Raw genomic sequence first — 16,518 nt, 5'->3', positions numbered from 1 at the left:
TATTGTCTATTGTTGAAATATTATCGATTATTTAGGCTATAAACAACCTGAGGATTGATTATAAACATCGTTTGACATGTTTCTACAAACTTTACGGATACTATTTGGAATTTTCGTCTGCCTCTTGTGACTGCATTTGAGCCATTGGACTACTGAACAAAACTCGCCAACAAAATGGAGGTTTTTAGATATAAAGAGGGACTTTATCGAACAAAACAAACATTTATTGTGTAACCGGGAGTCTTGTGAGTGTAACCATACGAAGATCATCAAAGGTAAGTGATTAATTTTATTGCTATTTCTGACTTTCGTGACTAATCTACTTGGCTGCTAAATGGTTATGTTTTGTGTTCTGAGCGCTGTCCTCAGATAATCACATGGTTTGCTTTCGCCATAAAGCCTTTTTGAAATCTGACACGGCGGCTGGATTAACAACAAGTTAAGCTTTATTTTCATGTATTGCACTTGTGATTTCATGAAAGTTAAATATTTATAGTAATATATAAATATTTAATTTGAATTTGGCGCTCTGCAATTTCACTGGAAGTTGTCGAAGTTTTAAGGAGCCTTTTGGTCCTAGACCTGGCGCTCTGGTACCGCTTGCCATATAACAATGTAATACTAAAAATAACAAGGTAGAATACAACACACCAGATTTAAAAATAAGAAGAACACCATAAAGTAAGTAAGCATATTTTATACAGGGTCAGTTCCAGTACCATATTTACAATGTGCAGGGATACTGGTTAATATGTATAGGGGTAAGGTGACTAGGCAACAGGATATATGATAAACCGAATAGCATGATGATTGTATGCGAGTGGGTGTGTGTAGAGTCAGTATAATGTTGGTGCATATTATCTGTGTGTGAGCAAATGATGGAGTGAGTGTTTGTGTGTGAGTGTGTATGAGTGACAGTGTGTGTGAGTGTGTAGGGCCGTGTGAGTGTGTAAGACCGTGTGAGTGTGTAGGGCCGTGTGAGTGTCTAAGGCCGTGTGAGTGTGTAAGGCCGTATGAGTGTGCACAGAGACTAATAAAATACCAAGGTCAACTCAGATAGTCTCTGTAGCCATTTTGTTAGCTATTTAGTAGTCTTATGGCTTGGGGATAGAAGTTGTTCAGGAGCCTGTTGGTATCAGACTTGATGCACCGGTACCGCTTGCCGTGCGGAAGCAGAGAGAACAGTCTATGGCTTGGGTGGCTGGAGTCTAACAATTTTCCCAGGCCTTCCTTTCACACAGGCTGATATAGAGGTCCTGGATGAGGCAGGGAGCTCAGCCCCAGTGATGTACTGGGCTGTCCGTACCACACTCTGTAGTGTCATGCGATCGAGGGCGGTGTAATTGCCATACCAAACGGTGGTGCAGCCAGTCAAGATGCTCTCAGTGGTATAACTGTAGAACTTTTTGAGGACTTGAGGGCCCAAGCCAAACCTTTTGAACCTCCTGAGGGGGAAGAAGCACTGTCACACCTTCTGTGCGCGTGGATCCTTTTAAGTTCTTAGTGATTTGAACAGCCAAGACAACTGGGAGGAGGTAGAGTTAGTCTATTAATACCTCACTACTCTCCCATTATACTGCTTCCTACTGCCTCTCTCGCCACTCCATTAAATCAGTATACATCTGCTGTGTCCAGGAGAGCAGAGAGATGCAGCAGGTCATCAATATGTGGCTATCATACTGAGAGAGACATTCTGAAGTTAGCTAACCTAACCTTAAATTAACCCTTACAGCTACCCTTACCACTAGCCCTAAACATCTCATATATTTGCTAATCAGTTCGGTTGCTTCTCACTTTCTGATGATAAATCGCCATTACCGTAGTCCTTTATAGAATGACCATCGAGTGACAGAGACGGTCAAAGCATCATTCTCCAACTAAAAGCAAAATGAGACATCTGCAGCTGCTACTGTACAAAACAACTCAGTAGTGACACGTATCCTGTCCAGAAGAGAAAATAACTATTCTCCAAGGGCACGAGGATTAAGTAATAATAGTACATAATAATGAAGTCTTCTTGTCAAAGCGACATTCAATAGGATGACTAAACCAAATCAGTGCTGAGGAGTGTAGGCTACCTAAGCTTGTGGCTATGACTCATCCCTGTAGACACAATGGGTCATTATGACATCATTCTAGACCAGGGTTCACCCCCCAAAGTTTTCTGAGACAAATGTTTCTTAAAATGTTGTATTATTATTATTGTTGTTGTTGGACATCAACGACTAAAAACACCAGGAAATCAGCTCCAAGTAATTTTAATTTAGGAAATCTTTTCAAGTATTCCCACGCATAACTGAGTGACTTGATTGTATACAAATGTAAGCCGGACACCTTCTGCTCGAATACCATGTGACTTACTGTCAGTTACACACACTGCTGGCTTGGGGTGGAGTACTAAAACGAACATGCATGGATGTAAAGGAGGCAAAGGGCTATTGGGCACAGGGGTGATGTAACTAGAAGCTTACGTTCAGTTTCAGTCACTTTAAGCTGACATACAGGCGCAAAGCACAATGATTTAGCCAAGTTCAAGAAACATAATGTGGGACAAATCTAATAGCCTATATAGAGCTTGTAAACACCATGCAGAAAATTGTTTTAATTTAGAACACTAATCATTTTTATGACCCTAGTCATTTAGCAGACGCTCTTATATGGAACAATTTACAGGAGCAATTAGGGTTAAGTGCCTTGCTCAAAGAGCACGCACATCGGCAGATTTTTCATCAAGTCGGCTCGGGGATTCGAACCAGCAAGATACAGACGTGACAGTTGAAAACACACTTATTGTTATCCAACATTTTGGAGATAGGCGCCAGAACCATATAGGCTACACATTCTGATTCTACAATCTTGACAGATGATGCATTAGCATTGTTGTTTATGTGCTGCTGGCAACGACATGCGATACGTGCGTGCACTCATTGGCACACCGCGTCGTCACGGATAAGTAGGCTATGTTATCAACAATAACAATCTGCACCATTAAACAAATTCCTCGAAAACTATTTCGATTGTGCCTTAATGTTTACTTGACAGTCAATAGTGAATAGCCTTTCTTCTGCCAGCTAACTTTTCGCAAATGACAATCTATTTTTGTTTACAGGATGTTGTCCACCACGAAAAACATCCCGGTCAGACAAAAATGTTGCGATCAGCACAAAAACAAAGATTATCCGAGTCAAATCCGAGCCACCCCGAAGCGTGCGTAGGACAGCGATCTGGTTTGAGTAACATTAGTCTAATAATTTGTTACACTGGCTGAAACTTTGTAGATTCCCTGCTCGATTTGAAGCATTTGCATATTGCTACACTGATGCTATCGTTTATTGGTAGATCATCACAGTAGATTGAGAAAACGTTGAATTTCCCCAGGCCCAATAACTATGGGGTTGGGCGTTAGGTTAAACCTCAGCCAACTCTGCCATTTGTTATGCAACAGTCAACTCTATAGCAAGTCCTCTGAGATATTGTTGTTATAATGCACGGTATTTACCAGACTGATCCATAGGCTCCAGAGCCGACCGGGGACAGGGATTGGTACCGCTCCGGGACCTCCCATATCGTTTTGTTCAGCTCCTGTCTGTAGAAAGTGGGTCTCTCCTTGTGAGACATTCCTGCAGAATTCAGAGACTACGAGACAAACAAGCCAGTCGTAACTTCGGTTTCCTCCTTCGCGTGGCAGTGGAGCCTCTCTGAAAACTAAAAACTCAATACAACGACAACTATTGTTGACCCAACCAATACACAAATTGGATCTCGCGCATTCCGGGCAGTGCAACTGTGCAAACGTTATCCCGTGCACTATATATGATGACGTCTCTTTGAGAACAGCAGACTCCTAACACAACACGTTCGGTCAGCGAGCTACAGTAGATTTTCCCTCTATGCAGATTCCAACCTGTTTCTTGTGTTGAAGAGGACCCTAAACTGAACATAAATCTCGCACAGTCAAAGACGAAGTGCGCTCCCGTCCTGATTCCCACTTCTCGCGCGATTTCAATTTAGTAGCTGGGGAAATCCCGCTGTGGGGATTCCGAATCTCTTTTGCCTGTAGGCTACGTAATATGTTGACATAAATTAAATAGCCCTATGAAATAGAGTGATTGACATTTGCGCGTTGCCACAATATATATATAATAAATCACAGATCTTATGATGACCAAACTCTTCAAAGTGTATGATTCCTTACTATCGTGATGGTCCTCCTATATTTTGAATTGCCCTGGGACAAGCATTCTGCATACATTTTTACTTGTCAGTAATAGTAGGTATTAACTGTTCATTTAATTCGGTAACAAGTAATGATTATTAATGATTATCAAATAAATTTGATTTGATTTGATTAGCCAAATCAAATCAAATCAAATTTTATTTGTCACATACACATGGTTAGCAGATGTTAATGCGAGTGTTTCGAAATGCTTGTGCTTCTAGTTCCGACAATGCAGTAATAACCAACAAGTAATCTAACCTAACAATTCCACAACTACTGTAAAGGGATAAAGAATATGTACATAAAGATATATGAATGAGTGATGGTACAGAACGACATAGGCAAGATGCAGTAGATGGTATAGAGTACAGTATATACATATGAGATGAGTAATGTAGGGTATATAAACATAAAGTGTCATAGTTTAAAGTGGCTAGTGATACATGTATTACATAAAGATGGCAAGATGCAGTAGATGATATAGAGTACAGTATATACATATACATATGAGATGAGTAATGTAGGGTATGTAATCATTATATTAAGTGGCATTGTTTAAAGTGGCTAGTGATACATTTTTACATAATTTCCATCAATTCCCATTATTAAAGTGGCTGGAGTTGAGTCAGTATGTTGGCAGCGGCCACTAAATGTTAGTGGTGGCTGTTTAACAGTCTGATGGCCTTGAGATAGAAGCTGTTTTTCAGTCTCTCGGTCCCTGCTTTGATGCACCTGTACTGACCTCGCCTTCTGGATGATAGCGGGGTGAACACGCAGTGGCTCGGGTGCTTGTTGTCCTTGATGATCTTTATGGCCTTCCTGTGACATCGGGTGGTGTAGGTGTCCTGGAGGGCAGGTAGTTTGCCCCCGGTGATGCGTTGTGCAGACCTCACTACCCTCTGGAGAGCCTTACGGTTGTGGGCGGAGCAGTTACCGTACCAGGCAGTGATACAGCCCGACAGGATGCTCTCGATTGTGCATCTGTAGAAGTTTGTGAGTGCTTTTGGTGACAAGCCGAATTTCTTCAGCCTCCTGAGGTTGAAGAGGCGCTGCTGTGCCTTCTTCACAACGCTGTCTGTGTGGGTGGACCAATTCAGTTTGTCCGTGATGTGTACACCGAGGAACTTTAAACTTTCCACCTTCTCCACTACTGTCCCGTCGATGTGGATAGGGGGGTGCTCCCTCTGCTGTTTCCTGAAGTCCACAATCATCTCATTTGTTTTGTTGACGTTGAGTGTGAGGTTATTTTCCTGACACCACACTCCGAGGGCCCTCACCTCCTCCCTGTAGGCCGTCTCGTCGTTGTTGGTAATCAAGCCTACCACTGTAGTGTCGTCCGCAAACTTGATGATTGAGTTGCAGGCGTGCATGGCCACGCAGTCGTGGGTGAACAGGGAGTACAGGAGAGGGCTCAGAACGCACCCTTGTGGGGCCCCAGTGTAGAGGATCAGCAGGGTGGAGATGTTGTTACCTACCCTCACCACCTGGGGGCGGCCCGTCAGGAAGTCCAGGACCCAGTTGCACAGGGCGGGGTCGAGACCCAGGGTCTGGAGGGTACTATGGTGTTAAATGCTGAGCTGTAGTCGATGAACAGCATTCTCACATAGGTATTCCTCTTGTCCAGATGGGTTAGGGCAGTGTGCAGTGTGGTTGCGATTGCGTCGTCTGTGGACCTATTGGGTCAGTAAGCAAATTGGAGTGGGTCTAAGGTGTCAGGTATGGTCCTTGACTAGTCTCTCAAAGCCTATGTATGCTATAGATTTATATCAAAGACACTCATTACACCCTATTTCTTTTGCTATATACACTGAACAAAAATATAAATGCAACATGTAAAGTGTTGGTCCCATGTTTCACGAGCTGAAATAAAAGATCCTAGAAATGTTCCATATGCACAAAAAGCTTGTTTCTCTCCAATGTTGTTTACATCCCTGTTAGTGAGCGTTTCTCCTTTGCCAAGACAATCATCCACCTTCTTATTCTTTGGCATAATGGCATTCGCAACAATTATATGTGCATTCAGCCACCTACTGTACAAGAGGATAATAAAGATCCAAAAAGGAAATCAATCCACCTGACAGGTGTGCCATGTCAAGAAGCTGATTAAACAGCATGATCATTACACAGGGGGAGGACAATAAAAGCCACTGGACAATAAAAGCCACTGAAAAACCCAACATTATGCCACAGTTTTTGAGGGAGTGTGCAATTGGCATGCTGACTGCAGGAATGTCCAACAGAGCTCTTGCCAGAGAATTGAATGTTCAAATCTCTAACATAAATCGCCTCCAACGTCATTTTAGAGAGTTTGGCAGTACGTCCAACCGGCCTCACAACCACAGACCAGGTGTAACCACGCCAGCCCAGGACCTCCACATCCGGCTTCTTCACATCTGTCATTTCTGTAATAAAGCCCTTTTGTGGGGGAAAACAAATTCTGATTGGCTGTACCCCTGCCTTGTCATGTGAAATCCATAGACTAGCATCTAAGGAATTTATTTCAATTGACTGATTTCCTTATATGAACTGTAACTCAGTAAAATCATTGAAATTGTTGCATGTTGCGTTTATATTTGATACACTATTGGCTGGGACATAAGACCACCTTAGAGGTCTGAAACCATTTGACAAACTTTGATTTTGGTGTGAATTGTCCCTTTTAATGTGGAGGAGACCATGGATTACAAATTCACATTTTGAAATATTTCATAAAAAACATTACACACACAGTTGGTCTCTGTTCCTAACAATATCCGAGTTCCATTGCTCTGTCCTGATGAATCCGGATATGTCGCTTGATTGGTCATCCTGGCTGCTGCCTGTCACAGGGAAGGGAGGACAACATTTAACAACATGGATGATTGAAAATAACAGAATTCAACACAGTCTTGGACAACAGCAAACATGACAAATGGTCAGTTTGATCAGACGTGTGTCATTTTATAGGTAATCTTGCAGGAGATGCACTGTTTTCAAAGCAAAGAAGTAGACGTTGGCTGGCTGGACGGACGTTAGCAAGCTCTGATTCGATTTTTGCTACTTTTGTAGCTAGCATAGATTTCTGTAGACGTGGCTGCAGACCGTCGCCAGCCAACATCAATTTGCTAACATTTGGATTTATGAACATAAGTGCATCGTCAATTTGGAACCAAAAACTAGTTATGGGCAAGGATACGTCCAGTTGATGACTATCTAACGTTAGCTATAGGCCAATATTGAGTAAAGGAGCCTAATGGGATCTTACATGTTCTGTTTAAATAGCGAATTGGCTCTGGAAGCCTAAACAGCCGAATACTCCATCTAAACGTGAATTGATTCTAGAAACAACCCTCTACTTTCATATCACATACAGCAAAAAACCAAATTAAGCGGTTACTGTACACTGTTTTAACAGTTACAGTCAACACTATTTTTCAGTTACAACACATTTGTGGTGTCTGTCTTCCGTTGACACAAAGGTGTTGGGAGAAGCAAATAAAGAATTAGCACAGGTACAAAAGTCCACTAACGTCTTTTCCGTAAACAAGCGCTGGAACATGGAAATATGGCCAAATGGGAACCCTACTCCTATAAAGCTGTGTATCAATATTTCGATTTTTTAAAAATATTTCTCCCCCATATTAAAGATACGATCCATATGCTTCCAAACCTTAGCGCAAGCGATGCGTGTTAATGTTCAGACTGAACATTTAGGCTCTTACCGAAACTCCCCGTACAGAAGACTCGTTTGTCCAATGACTCTTGTGTAATGGAACCGAGACATGATCAAGGGCTAGCTAGCTATATCTGGCTAGTTTGCTAGCTAGCTACCTATCTATGTGACATGTTTGGTGGCCAGTTTAGAAATCATGTTGCTATTACTGTCTCCTACTGCCATCTATGCAATACTGCTTTTGTACATTATATTAACATAAGTTACAATTGTTTGTAATGTTATCTAGCTGTGGCTCCACATAGGTATCAAGTGTAGCCTAGCTGTCGAACAGGTTTAAGTGGCAATGTTTTTTTAACCATTGCTGTAGACCTCAAATCGTTATTGTGTGCTAGCTACATCAAGATGCAATGTGTCAAACTATTGTTGTCATTGAAATATTCAACTATCCAAAGTAATGCTAGTTAATCTTTGAAAATTGAATGACCAGCCATGTCTAAAGATGTCATCTTCAAACCAAATTATTATAATTTTCTCCTCTTCTCCACCCGTCAGTGTACTCGTTCGATGGGATTGTGGTGTTTGGGCTTCTGTTCATATGTACGTGTGCGTACCTCAAGAAGGTACCTCGCCTAAACAGTTGGCTACTTTCTGAGAAGAAGGGAGTGTGGGGGGTATTCTATAAAGGTAAGATGTCAGCCAGTCAATCAATCAAGCTGTCAATGGTTCATCTTTGTAATAGAACAATGGAAAATACTGGTTATGTGTTTCTGACTACAATCAAAGAGCTATGCTACAGCTTCATCACAGACTGAAGCAGAGAAGTCCACTACTATAGCTTCACCACAGTGAAGCAGAGAGGTCCACTACTACAGCTTCACCATAGTCTGAAGCAGAGACTGTCCACTGTCTTTTTTTCTCTCCATTGTTTCCCCATTCTCTCTCCCACTCTCACTCTATCTTCCTGTTTCTCTCTGTCCATCTCTCCACTCTCTGTATCCCTCTCCTCAATCTCACTCTATCTTCCTCTCTCTCTTTCTCTGTCTTTCTGCCTCTTAGCTGCAGTGATTGGGACCAGACTCCACCATGCTGTGGCTATAACCTGTCTGTCAATGGCATTGTACCTGGTCTTCTTAAAGTGACAGCGTCAGGCTGGGATGGACTGGACTGAGATGGACTGATCCAGGGCAGGCTTGGCTGGGCTTTGCAGAGCTGGATTGGGCTGCACTGGGCTGCCACCCATGGAAACTTAGGACCGTGTGCCCCCAGAACGCCAATTCATTCACCCAGTAATCTCAAAGGACTTGTATAAAGGACAAGCTAATACTGCCCCCAGGTGGTGAAAAAGATCCCGGTCACTCTCTGCACTCTTCTACACCTGTGTGCGTCCCAATAACATCTCCTTTCTCCTGAAGTGTGCACTCATTCACTACTCCCCACAAATGTAAAATCATTGGATTGGTGTTGGCATGGGACTAGGAAGTCTCCATATACCAGTGATTTCTGTTCAGAGATCTATGAAGGGGAGTGTTCAAGTGCACACTTGGGGAGAAAGGAGAGACGACTGGGACGCAGACGTTGTATCCACCCCTGCACGACACCACCGTCACCCAGTTTAACCTGTGTTTACTGTACACATCCCATTAGAACACTGTTTGTCAATCTATTCTCCAGGGGCACATTTTCTGTCTTAGCTCAGCACTTTTTTTCACACCAAATACACACAACAATTTATAGACGAACACAAACAACTATTACATTTTCCCTGTCCAGACCCGCATGCTCACACACCCATCTCTAGTGCTTGCATTATTATTTGCCACATGGCCTGAAACTGCACCATTTTGTTTCTCTCTGTAGCCCAATCACTTTCGATATTGAAATAATAAATAATTGATTTTTCCATTGTGTTAATGATGGTGGATTGATTCATTTCCAAGTTTTTAGTCTGTTTTTCAAGATGAGAATTTCCCAACTCACCGGGTATCTCACTACACCCTCATATGCCATATCTTGAAATATGCAGACAGACACATTCAAAATAAGTTTACATTGCAATACTTCTGATAGCCAACTTTCTAGCCCCGCCCACAGCTTCTGGACTTAATAGCATTCCCAGAATGCATTGATTATTGAGTCGTTATTAGTCTTACACTTAAGACATGACTCTGCCGTTGTGCTGTAGAATTAGTGAATTTTGTCTCTTGTATAGTCAATTCTATACATTAGCTTATACTGGATTAAGCATACATTTTGTTAAATATTTTGTTAGTTTTGCTCCAACTTTCCCTCCATCTTGTTCCAACATCACTTCTTTTTAAGTCTTGGTTCCAATAGTTGATATTTTTTTTTCTAAGAGATTGTTAGTTGGATATGCTCTCTGCTATCGGTGGGGTAATTTAGTATTACCGAAAATAAATACAAAAACTTTGATTAGTTGTTTCAGATGTGTTGGTGCTGCGCTGAAACAAAAATATGCATAGCCCCCATGAATGGTTTGTTGAACACTGACAGGTGATACGGCTCATGGGCCGAGCAGTGTCTCTATTTAATACTGTACTTAATAACAATAAACCTTCCATTGATCACCTAGTTACCATTCTCAATGGTTTATTCTGGGGGAAAGCGCTGGTATTTACAAAGGAGGAGTCTAAAATGTGGAAAATATGACTTCCTGTATAAAGTCTGACTGGTTGCAAAGTCATAATACGTTTGAAAAGGCAGGTTTCTGTAGAGCACCTTAGAGAAGTACACACATTGTGGTTGAGTTTAAAGATCTCTTTGTAGAAGAAAATGACTTTAACGTTAGCATGTCATGGTTATAGTCACTATTTCCTTTTCCAACAACCAGGAAAAACTCTGTGCTGTAGTTAAACTATAAGGTCTCATTGTCAGGTAAAACTCTTGGCCCTAGCCACATTTACAGTGTCAACACCTAATCTTTCAGAGAGAGAGAGAGAGACACACACACACATAAACAAAACAAATATATGAAACTGTTCTTGGTGTCCAGCTTAATATATACTGTACCAGTCAAAAGTTTGAACACACCTACTCATTGAAGGGTTTTTCTTTATTTTTTTACTGTTTTCTAGGAGTTCCCACATATGCTTAGCACTTGTTGGCTGCTTTTCCTTCACTCTGCGGTCCGACTCATCCCAAACCATCTCAATTGGATTGCGGTCGGGTGATTGTCGGGTGACCATCACTCTCCTTGGTCAAATAGCCCTTACAAAGCCTGGAGGTGTGTTTTGGGTCATTGTCCTGTTGAAAAACAAATGATAGTCCCACTAAGTGGAAACCAGATGGGATGGCGTATTGCTGCAGAATGCTGTGGTAACCATGCTGGTTAAGTGTGCCTTGAATTCTAAATAAATCGTAGACAGTGTCACCATCAAAGCACCATCACACCTCCTCCTCCATGCTTCACGGTGGGAACCACACATGCAGAGATAATCCGTTCACATACTCTGCGTCTCACAAAGACACAGCGTTTGGAACCAAAAATCTCAAATTTGGACTCATCAGACCAAAGGACAGATATCCACCAGTCTAATGTCCATTGCTCGTGTTTCTTGGCCCAAGCAAGTCTCTTCTTCTTATTGATGTCCTTTAGTAATGTTTTTTGTTGTTGCAGCAATTCGAGCATGAAGGTCTGATTCACGCAGTTTCCTCTGAACAGTTGATGTTGAGATGTGTCTGTTTCTTGAACTCTGTGAACCATTTATTTGGGCTGCAATTTCTGAGGCTGTTAACTCTAATGAATTTACCCTCTTCAGCAGAGGTAACTCTGGGTCTTCCTTTCCTATGGCGGTCCTCATCAGAGCCAGTTCATCATAGCGCTTGATGGTTTTTGTGACTGCACATGAAGAAACGTTCAAAGTTCTTGACATTTTCTGCATTGATTGACCTTCATGTCTATAAGTAATGATGGACTGTCATTTCTCTTTGCTTATTTGAGCTGTTCTTGCAATAATATGACATTTACAAAACCACCCCTACCTTTTGATTACTACATGATTCCATATGTGGTATTTCATAGTTTTGATGTCTTCACTATTATTCTACAATGTAGAAAATAGTAAAAATAAAGAGAAACCCTTGAATGAGTAGGTGTGTCCAAACTTTTGACTGGTACTGTAAATACACATACAATGCATTCGGAAAGTATTCAGACTCCTTGACTTTTTCCACATTTTGTTACATTATAGCCTTATTCTACAATGGATTAAATCATGTTTTCCCTCATCAGTCTACACACAATACAATATAATGACAAAGCAAAAATAGGTTTTTAGATGTTTTAGCACCTTTGGCAGCGATTACAGCCTCGAGTCTTCCTGGGTATGACGCTACAAGCTTGGCACACCTGTATTTGGGGAGTTTCTCCCATTCTTCTCTGCAGCCTCTCAAGCTCTGTCAGGTTTGATGGGTAGCATCGCTGCGCAGCTATTTTCAGGTCTCTCCAGAGATGTTCGATCAGGTTCATATCCGGGATCTGGCTGGGCCACTCAAAGACATTCGGAGACTTGTCCCTGTGCTGTCTTGGCTGTGTGCTTAGGGTCGTTGTCCTTTTGGAAGGCGAACCTTTGCCCCAGTCTGAGGTCCTGAGTGCTCTGGAGCAGGTTTTCATCAAGGATCTCTGTGATTTGCTCCGTTCATATTTCCCTCAAACCTGACTAGTCTGCCAGTCCCTGCCGCTGAAAAACATCCCCACAGCATGATGCTGCCGCCACCATGCTTCACCGTAAGGATGGTGTAAGGTTTCTTCCAGACGTGACGCTTAGCATTCAGGCGAAAGAGTTCAATATTGGTTTCATCAGACCAGAGAATCTTGTTTCTCATGGTCTGAGAGTCCTTTAGGTGCCTTTTGGCAAACTCCAAGCGGGCTGTCGTGCCTTTTTATTTTTAACCATTTTTTACTTGGAAAGTCAGTTAAGAACAAATTCTTATTTACAATGACTGCCTACCCCCTCGGCCAAACCTTCCCCTAACCCGGACGATGCTGGGCCAATTGTGAGCTGCCCTATGGGACTCCCGATCACAGACGATTGTGACACAGCCTGGGAACGAACCAGGGTCTGTAGTGATGCCTCCACCACTGCAATGCAGTGACTTAGACTGGTGCGTCACTCGGGGGGCCTGGGAGGCTTTTACTGAGGAGGGGCTTCCGTCGGGCCACTCTACCATAAAGGGCTGATTGGTGGACTGCTGCAGAGATGGTTGTCCTTCTGGAAGATTTCATGGCTTCAGATGGGAGTGCTATGGGTCGATAGTAATTTAGACAGGTTACTTTGGCGTTCTTGGGCACAGGGACTATGGTGGTCTGCTTGAAACGTAGGTATTACAGACTCGTCAGGGAGAGGTTGAAAATGATCAGTGAAGACACTTGCCAGCTGGTCAGCGTATGCTCTGAGTATGCGTCTTTGTAATCTGTCTGGCCCCGCGGCCTTGTAAATTTTAACCTGTTTAAAGGTCTTACTCACATCGGCTACTGAGAGCGAGATCACACAGTCGTCTGGAACAGCTGGTGTTCTCATGCATGGTTCAGTGTTGCTTTTTTGTCATTCTGATATTATGTATTACCACTATGCTGTAATTTATATTATGTATTACCATGCATGTTCACAATATACTGTATTTATAACTGATAAATGTGTGTATTTTTAACATATATAACTGTGACCCTCTGGATATGCATGATGATCAGTCATGATAGCTGATGTCGGTGGTTTATGACAACTAACTTAACTCGAACCAGGCGTTATATGTGGCCGTAAGCCAGCTGGAGGTCAGACATCAGTATGCCAAGCCAATTAGCTGACCCAAACAATGGTTTGTACAGGGACAGTGTCAAGTCAGTGGCTTTTTTTCTCATTCTGATATTATGTTTTACCAGGCTCATAATATACTGTACTTATAAGAATTCATTTGTCCTCTCCCTCTCTCTCTGAGCAGCTGCGACACCAGTTTCCCTTGAAAAGAGAGGGCGGGATGATTAGACGTAATCACATTTGACCTGCATAGAGCTGTAAACTGCACCTGTTCAACATGTCACTACATTCACTGCTGCTGTGCTCAAAGCTACTGCTGAGTCCACTCTCAGAAGAGAGAGCTTCTTCTGAAGACAATACCAAGATTTTGCTTTGAAGTGTGTGCATGTCTGTTTGAAAGAGAACATATACCAGAATTAAGATCTATCAAGACAGTACATGCTTTCTTCTCTCAGAGCAGCAGTCTATCTAAAATGTGACTGTAAAACTGCACACAGGTAAGGCTGTTCTTTTGGGAAGTACTGTACAGTGCATTCAGAAAGTATTCAGACCCCTTGACTTTTTCCACATTTTGTTACGTTACAACCTTATTCTAAAATTGATCAAATAAAATTTTTTCCTCATCAATCTACACACAATACCCCATAATGACCAAGTGAAAACAAGTTTTTAGAAATGTTTTCAAATTTATAAAAAATAACAGAAATACCTTATTTACATAAGTATTCAGACCCTTTGCTATGAGACTCGAAATTGAGCTCAGGCGCATCCTGTTTCCATTGATCATCCTTGAGATGTTTCTACAACTTGATTGGAGTCCACCTGTGGTACATTATATTGATTGGACATGATTTGGAAAGGCACACACCTGTCTATATAAGGTCCCACAGTTGACAGTGCATGTCAGAGCAAAAACCAAGCCATGAGGTCAAAGGAATTGTCCTTAGAGCTCCGAGACAGGAGTGTGTCGAGTCACAGATCTGGGGAAGGGTACCAACACATTTCTGCAGGATTGAAGGTCCACAAGAACACAGTGGCTTCCATCATTCTTAAATGGATGAAGTTTGGAACCACCAAGACTCTTCCTACAGCTGGACACCCGGCCAAACTGAGCAATCGGAGGAAAAGGGCTTTGGTCAGGGAGGTGACCAAGAACCCGATGGTCACTGTGACAGATCTCCAGAATTCCTCTGTGGAGATGGGAGAACCTTCCAGAAGGACAACCATCTCTGCAGCACTCCACCAATCAGGCCTTTATGATAGAGTGGGCAGACAGAAACCACTCTTCAGTAAAAGGCACATGACAGCCCGCTTGGAGTTTGCCAAAAGGCACCTAAAGACTCTCAGACCATAAGAAACAATATTCTCTGGTCTGATGAAACCAAGATGAAACTCTTTCGCCTGAATGCCAAGTGTCATGTCTGGAGGAAAGCTGGCACCATCCCTATGGTGAAGCATGGTGGTGGCAGCATCATGCTGTGGGGATGTTTTTCAGCAGCAGGGACTGGGAGACTAGTCAGGATCGAGGGAAAGATGAACGGTGCAAAGTACAGAGAGATCCTTGATGAAAACCTGCTCCAGAGTGCTCAGGACCTTAGACTGGGGTGAAGGTTCACGTTCCAACAGGACAACAACCCTAAGCACACAGCCAAGAAAAATGCAGGAGAGGCTTTGGGACAAGTCTCCGAATGTCCTCGAATGGCCCAGCCAGAGCCCGGACTTTAACCCGATCAAATATCTCTGGAGACCTGAAAATAGCTGTGCAGCGAGGCTCCCCATCCAACCTGACAGAGCTTGAGAGGATCTGCAGAGAAAAATGAGAGAAACTCCCCAAATACAGGTGTGCCAAGCTTGTAGCATCATACCCAAGAAGACTCGAGGCTGTAATCGCTGCCAAAGGTGCTTCAACAAAGTCCTGAATAAAGGGTCTGAATACTTATGTAAATGTGATATTTCCATTTTTTTATTTTATACATTTGCAACAAAAAGCTATACTTTTTTTGCTTTGTCATTATGGTGTATAGTGTGTAGATTGATGAGTGGGGAAAAACAATTTAATTCATTTCAAAATAAGGCTGTAACGTAACAAAATGTGGAAAATGTCAAGGGGTCTGAACACTTTCCGAATGCACTGTATGTGTGGGGTTTGATCATGATACAGTGTGTTTTGTGTGGGTTCAAAGGAGAGCAGAAAGAGAAATGTTGCGACTTCATTACTGTTGTGTGAACTCTAACATAATGCTTCTCTACAACTCTCAGATGCTACAGAAGCCGAAGGAGAGGTGAGTTGGATTCTTGATCATAAACCGTTAATATTGGCAATAACAGTAAAACTTGCCAAAAAGCATGACTAGTAATGTAAAACAAAAATGTATTATGTTAAATATGACCCATACCTTCTTCCAATATGAAATGTAGTGTCCCATTCTTTCCCCCAGCAATTACTATTTACAACATAATAATGATTTATCAGTAAAAATACCACGTCAGAATGAAACATCTCTTCTTCCTCGAGCAGGGAGTTACGGCTGCCGGAAGGCCCCACCGGAAGGCCCCACCGGGAAGGCCCCACCGGAAGGTCCCGCTGGGAAGGCCCCGCCGGGATAGCCCCGTCGCCTCTTCTGTCCGTCGAGGGCCACGATGACCTCATCGATGACCTCATCTGTCCACGGAAGCTGACCAAACCCGTCCTGGAGTCTCCCCTACACTGTGACCGCATCTGCGGTGGAAGGTGGTTGAGCTACAACAGTGTTTGTCAGACCAGGAGCCATACCGAAAATCAGTCTTCTCACTAAAACGGCCAACAATATGAACCCTCTATGGAAAGATGAGACTCATGATGGTGTTCTGTTTTGCTCTACAACACCCACAAG

The 16,518-nt window shown here is 42.6% G+C and overlaps 2 protein-coding genes and 1 long non-coding RNA gene across 4 annotated transcripts in view; 1 reads left to right on the top strand and 2 right to left on the bottom strand.

Annotated features, from left to right (window-relative positions):
• Positions 1-3,962, bottom strand: part of LOC120057678 (mitogen-activated protein kinase 14A-like) — a 44,609-nt gene extending 40,647 nt beyond the window's left edge. The window contains exon 1 of one of the 2 annotated variants that reach the window (XM_039006200.1): positions 3,500-3,962. In XM_039006200.1, the coding sequence (XP_038862128.1) occupies positions 3,500-3,618 (119 nt within the window). In that variant the 5' untranslated portion in view covers positions 3,619-3,962. The remainder of the gene's footprint in view (positions 1-3,499) is intronic. The other variant, XM_039006199.1, reaches the window with a different exon arrangement.
• Positions 3,963-6,857: 2,895 nt separating this feature from the next.
• Positions 6,858-8,191, bottom strand: LOC120057667. The gene is made up of 2 exons (XR_005477956.1): positions 7,921-8,191; positions 6,858-7,038 (listed from the first exon to the last, which is right to left on the bottom strand). It is a non-coding gene; the product is annotated as an uncharacterized LOC120057667 (long non-coding RNA).
• LOC120057651 (protein kish-B) lies at positions 7,003-9,785 on the top strand. Its single transcript, XM_039006198.1, has 3 exons — positions 7,003-7,133; positions 8,427-8,558; positions 8,931-9,785. Exons 1-3 carry the CDS (start codon positions 7,124-7,126, stop codon positions 9,011-9,013), a joined length of 225 nt encoding a protein of 74 aa, XP_038862126.1. The 5' UTR covers positions 7,003-7,123; the 3' UTR covers positions 9,014-9,785.
• The last annotated feature ends 6,733 nt before the right edge of the window (positions 9,786-16,518 follow it).

The sequence above is a fragment of the Salvelinus namaycush genome, chromosome 2, assembly GCF_016432855.1.
Source record: "Salvelinus namaycush isolate Seneca chromosome 2, SaNama_1.0, whole genome shotgun sequence".
NCBI classification, from domain to species: Eukaryota; Metazoa; Chordata; class Actinopteri; order Salmoniformes; family Salmonidae; genus Salvelinus; species Salvelinus namaycush.
The sequence above is the reverse complement of the archived record's forward strand: the minus strand, read 5'-3'. Positions and strand labels throughout refer to the sequence as shown.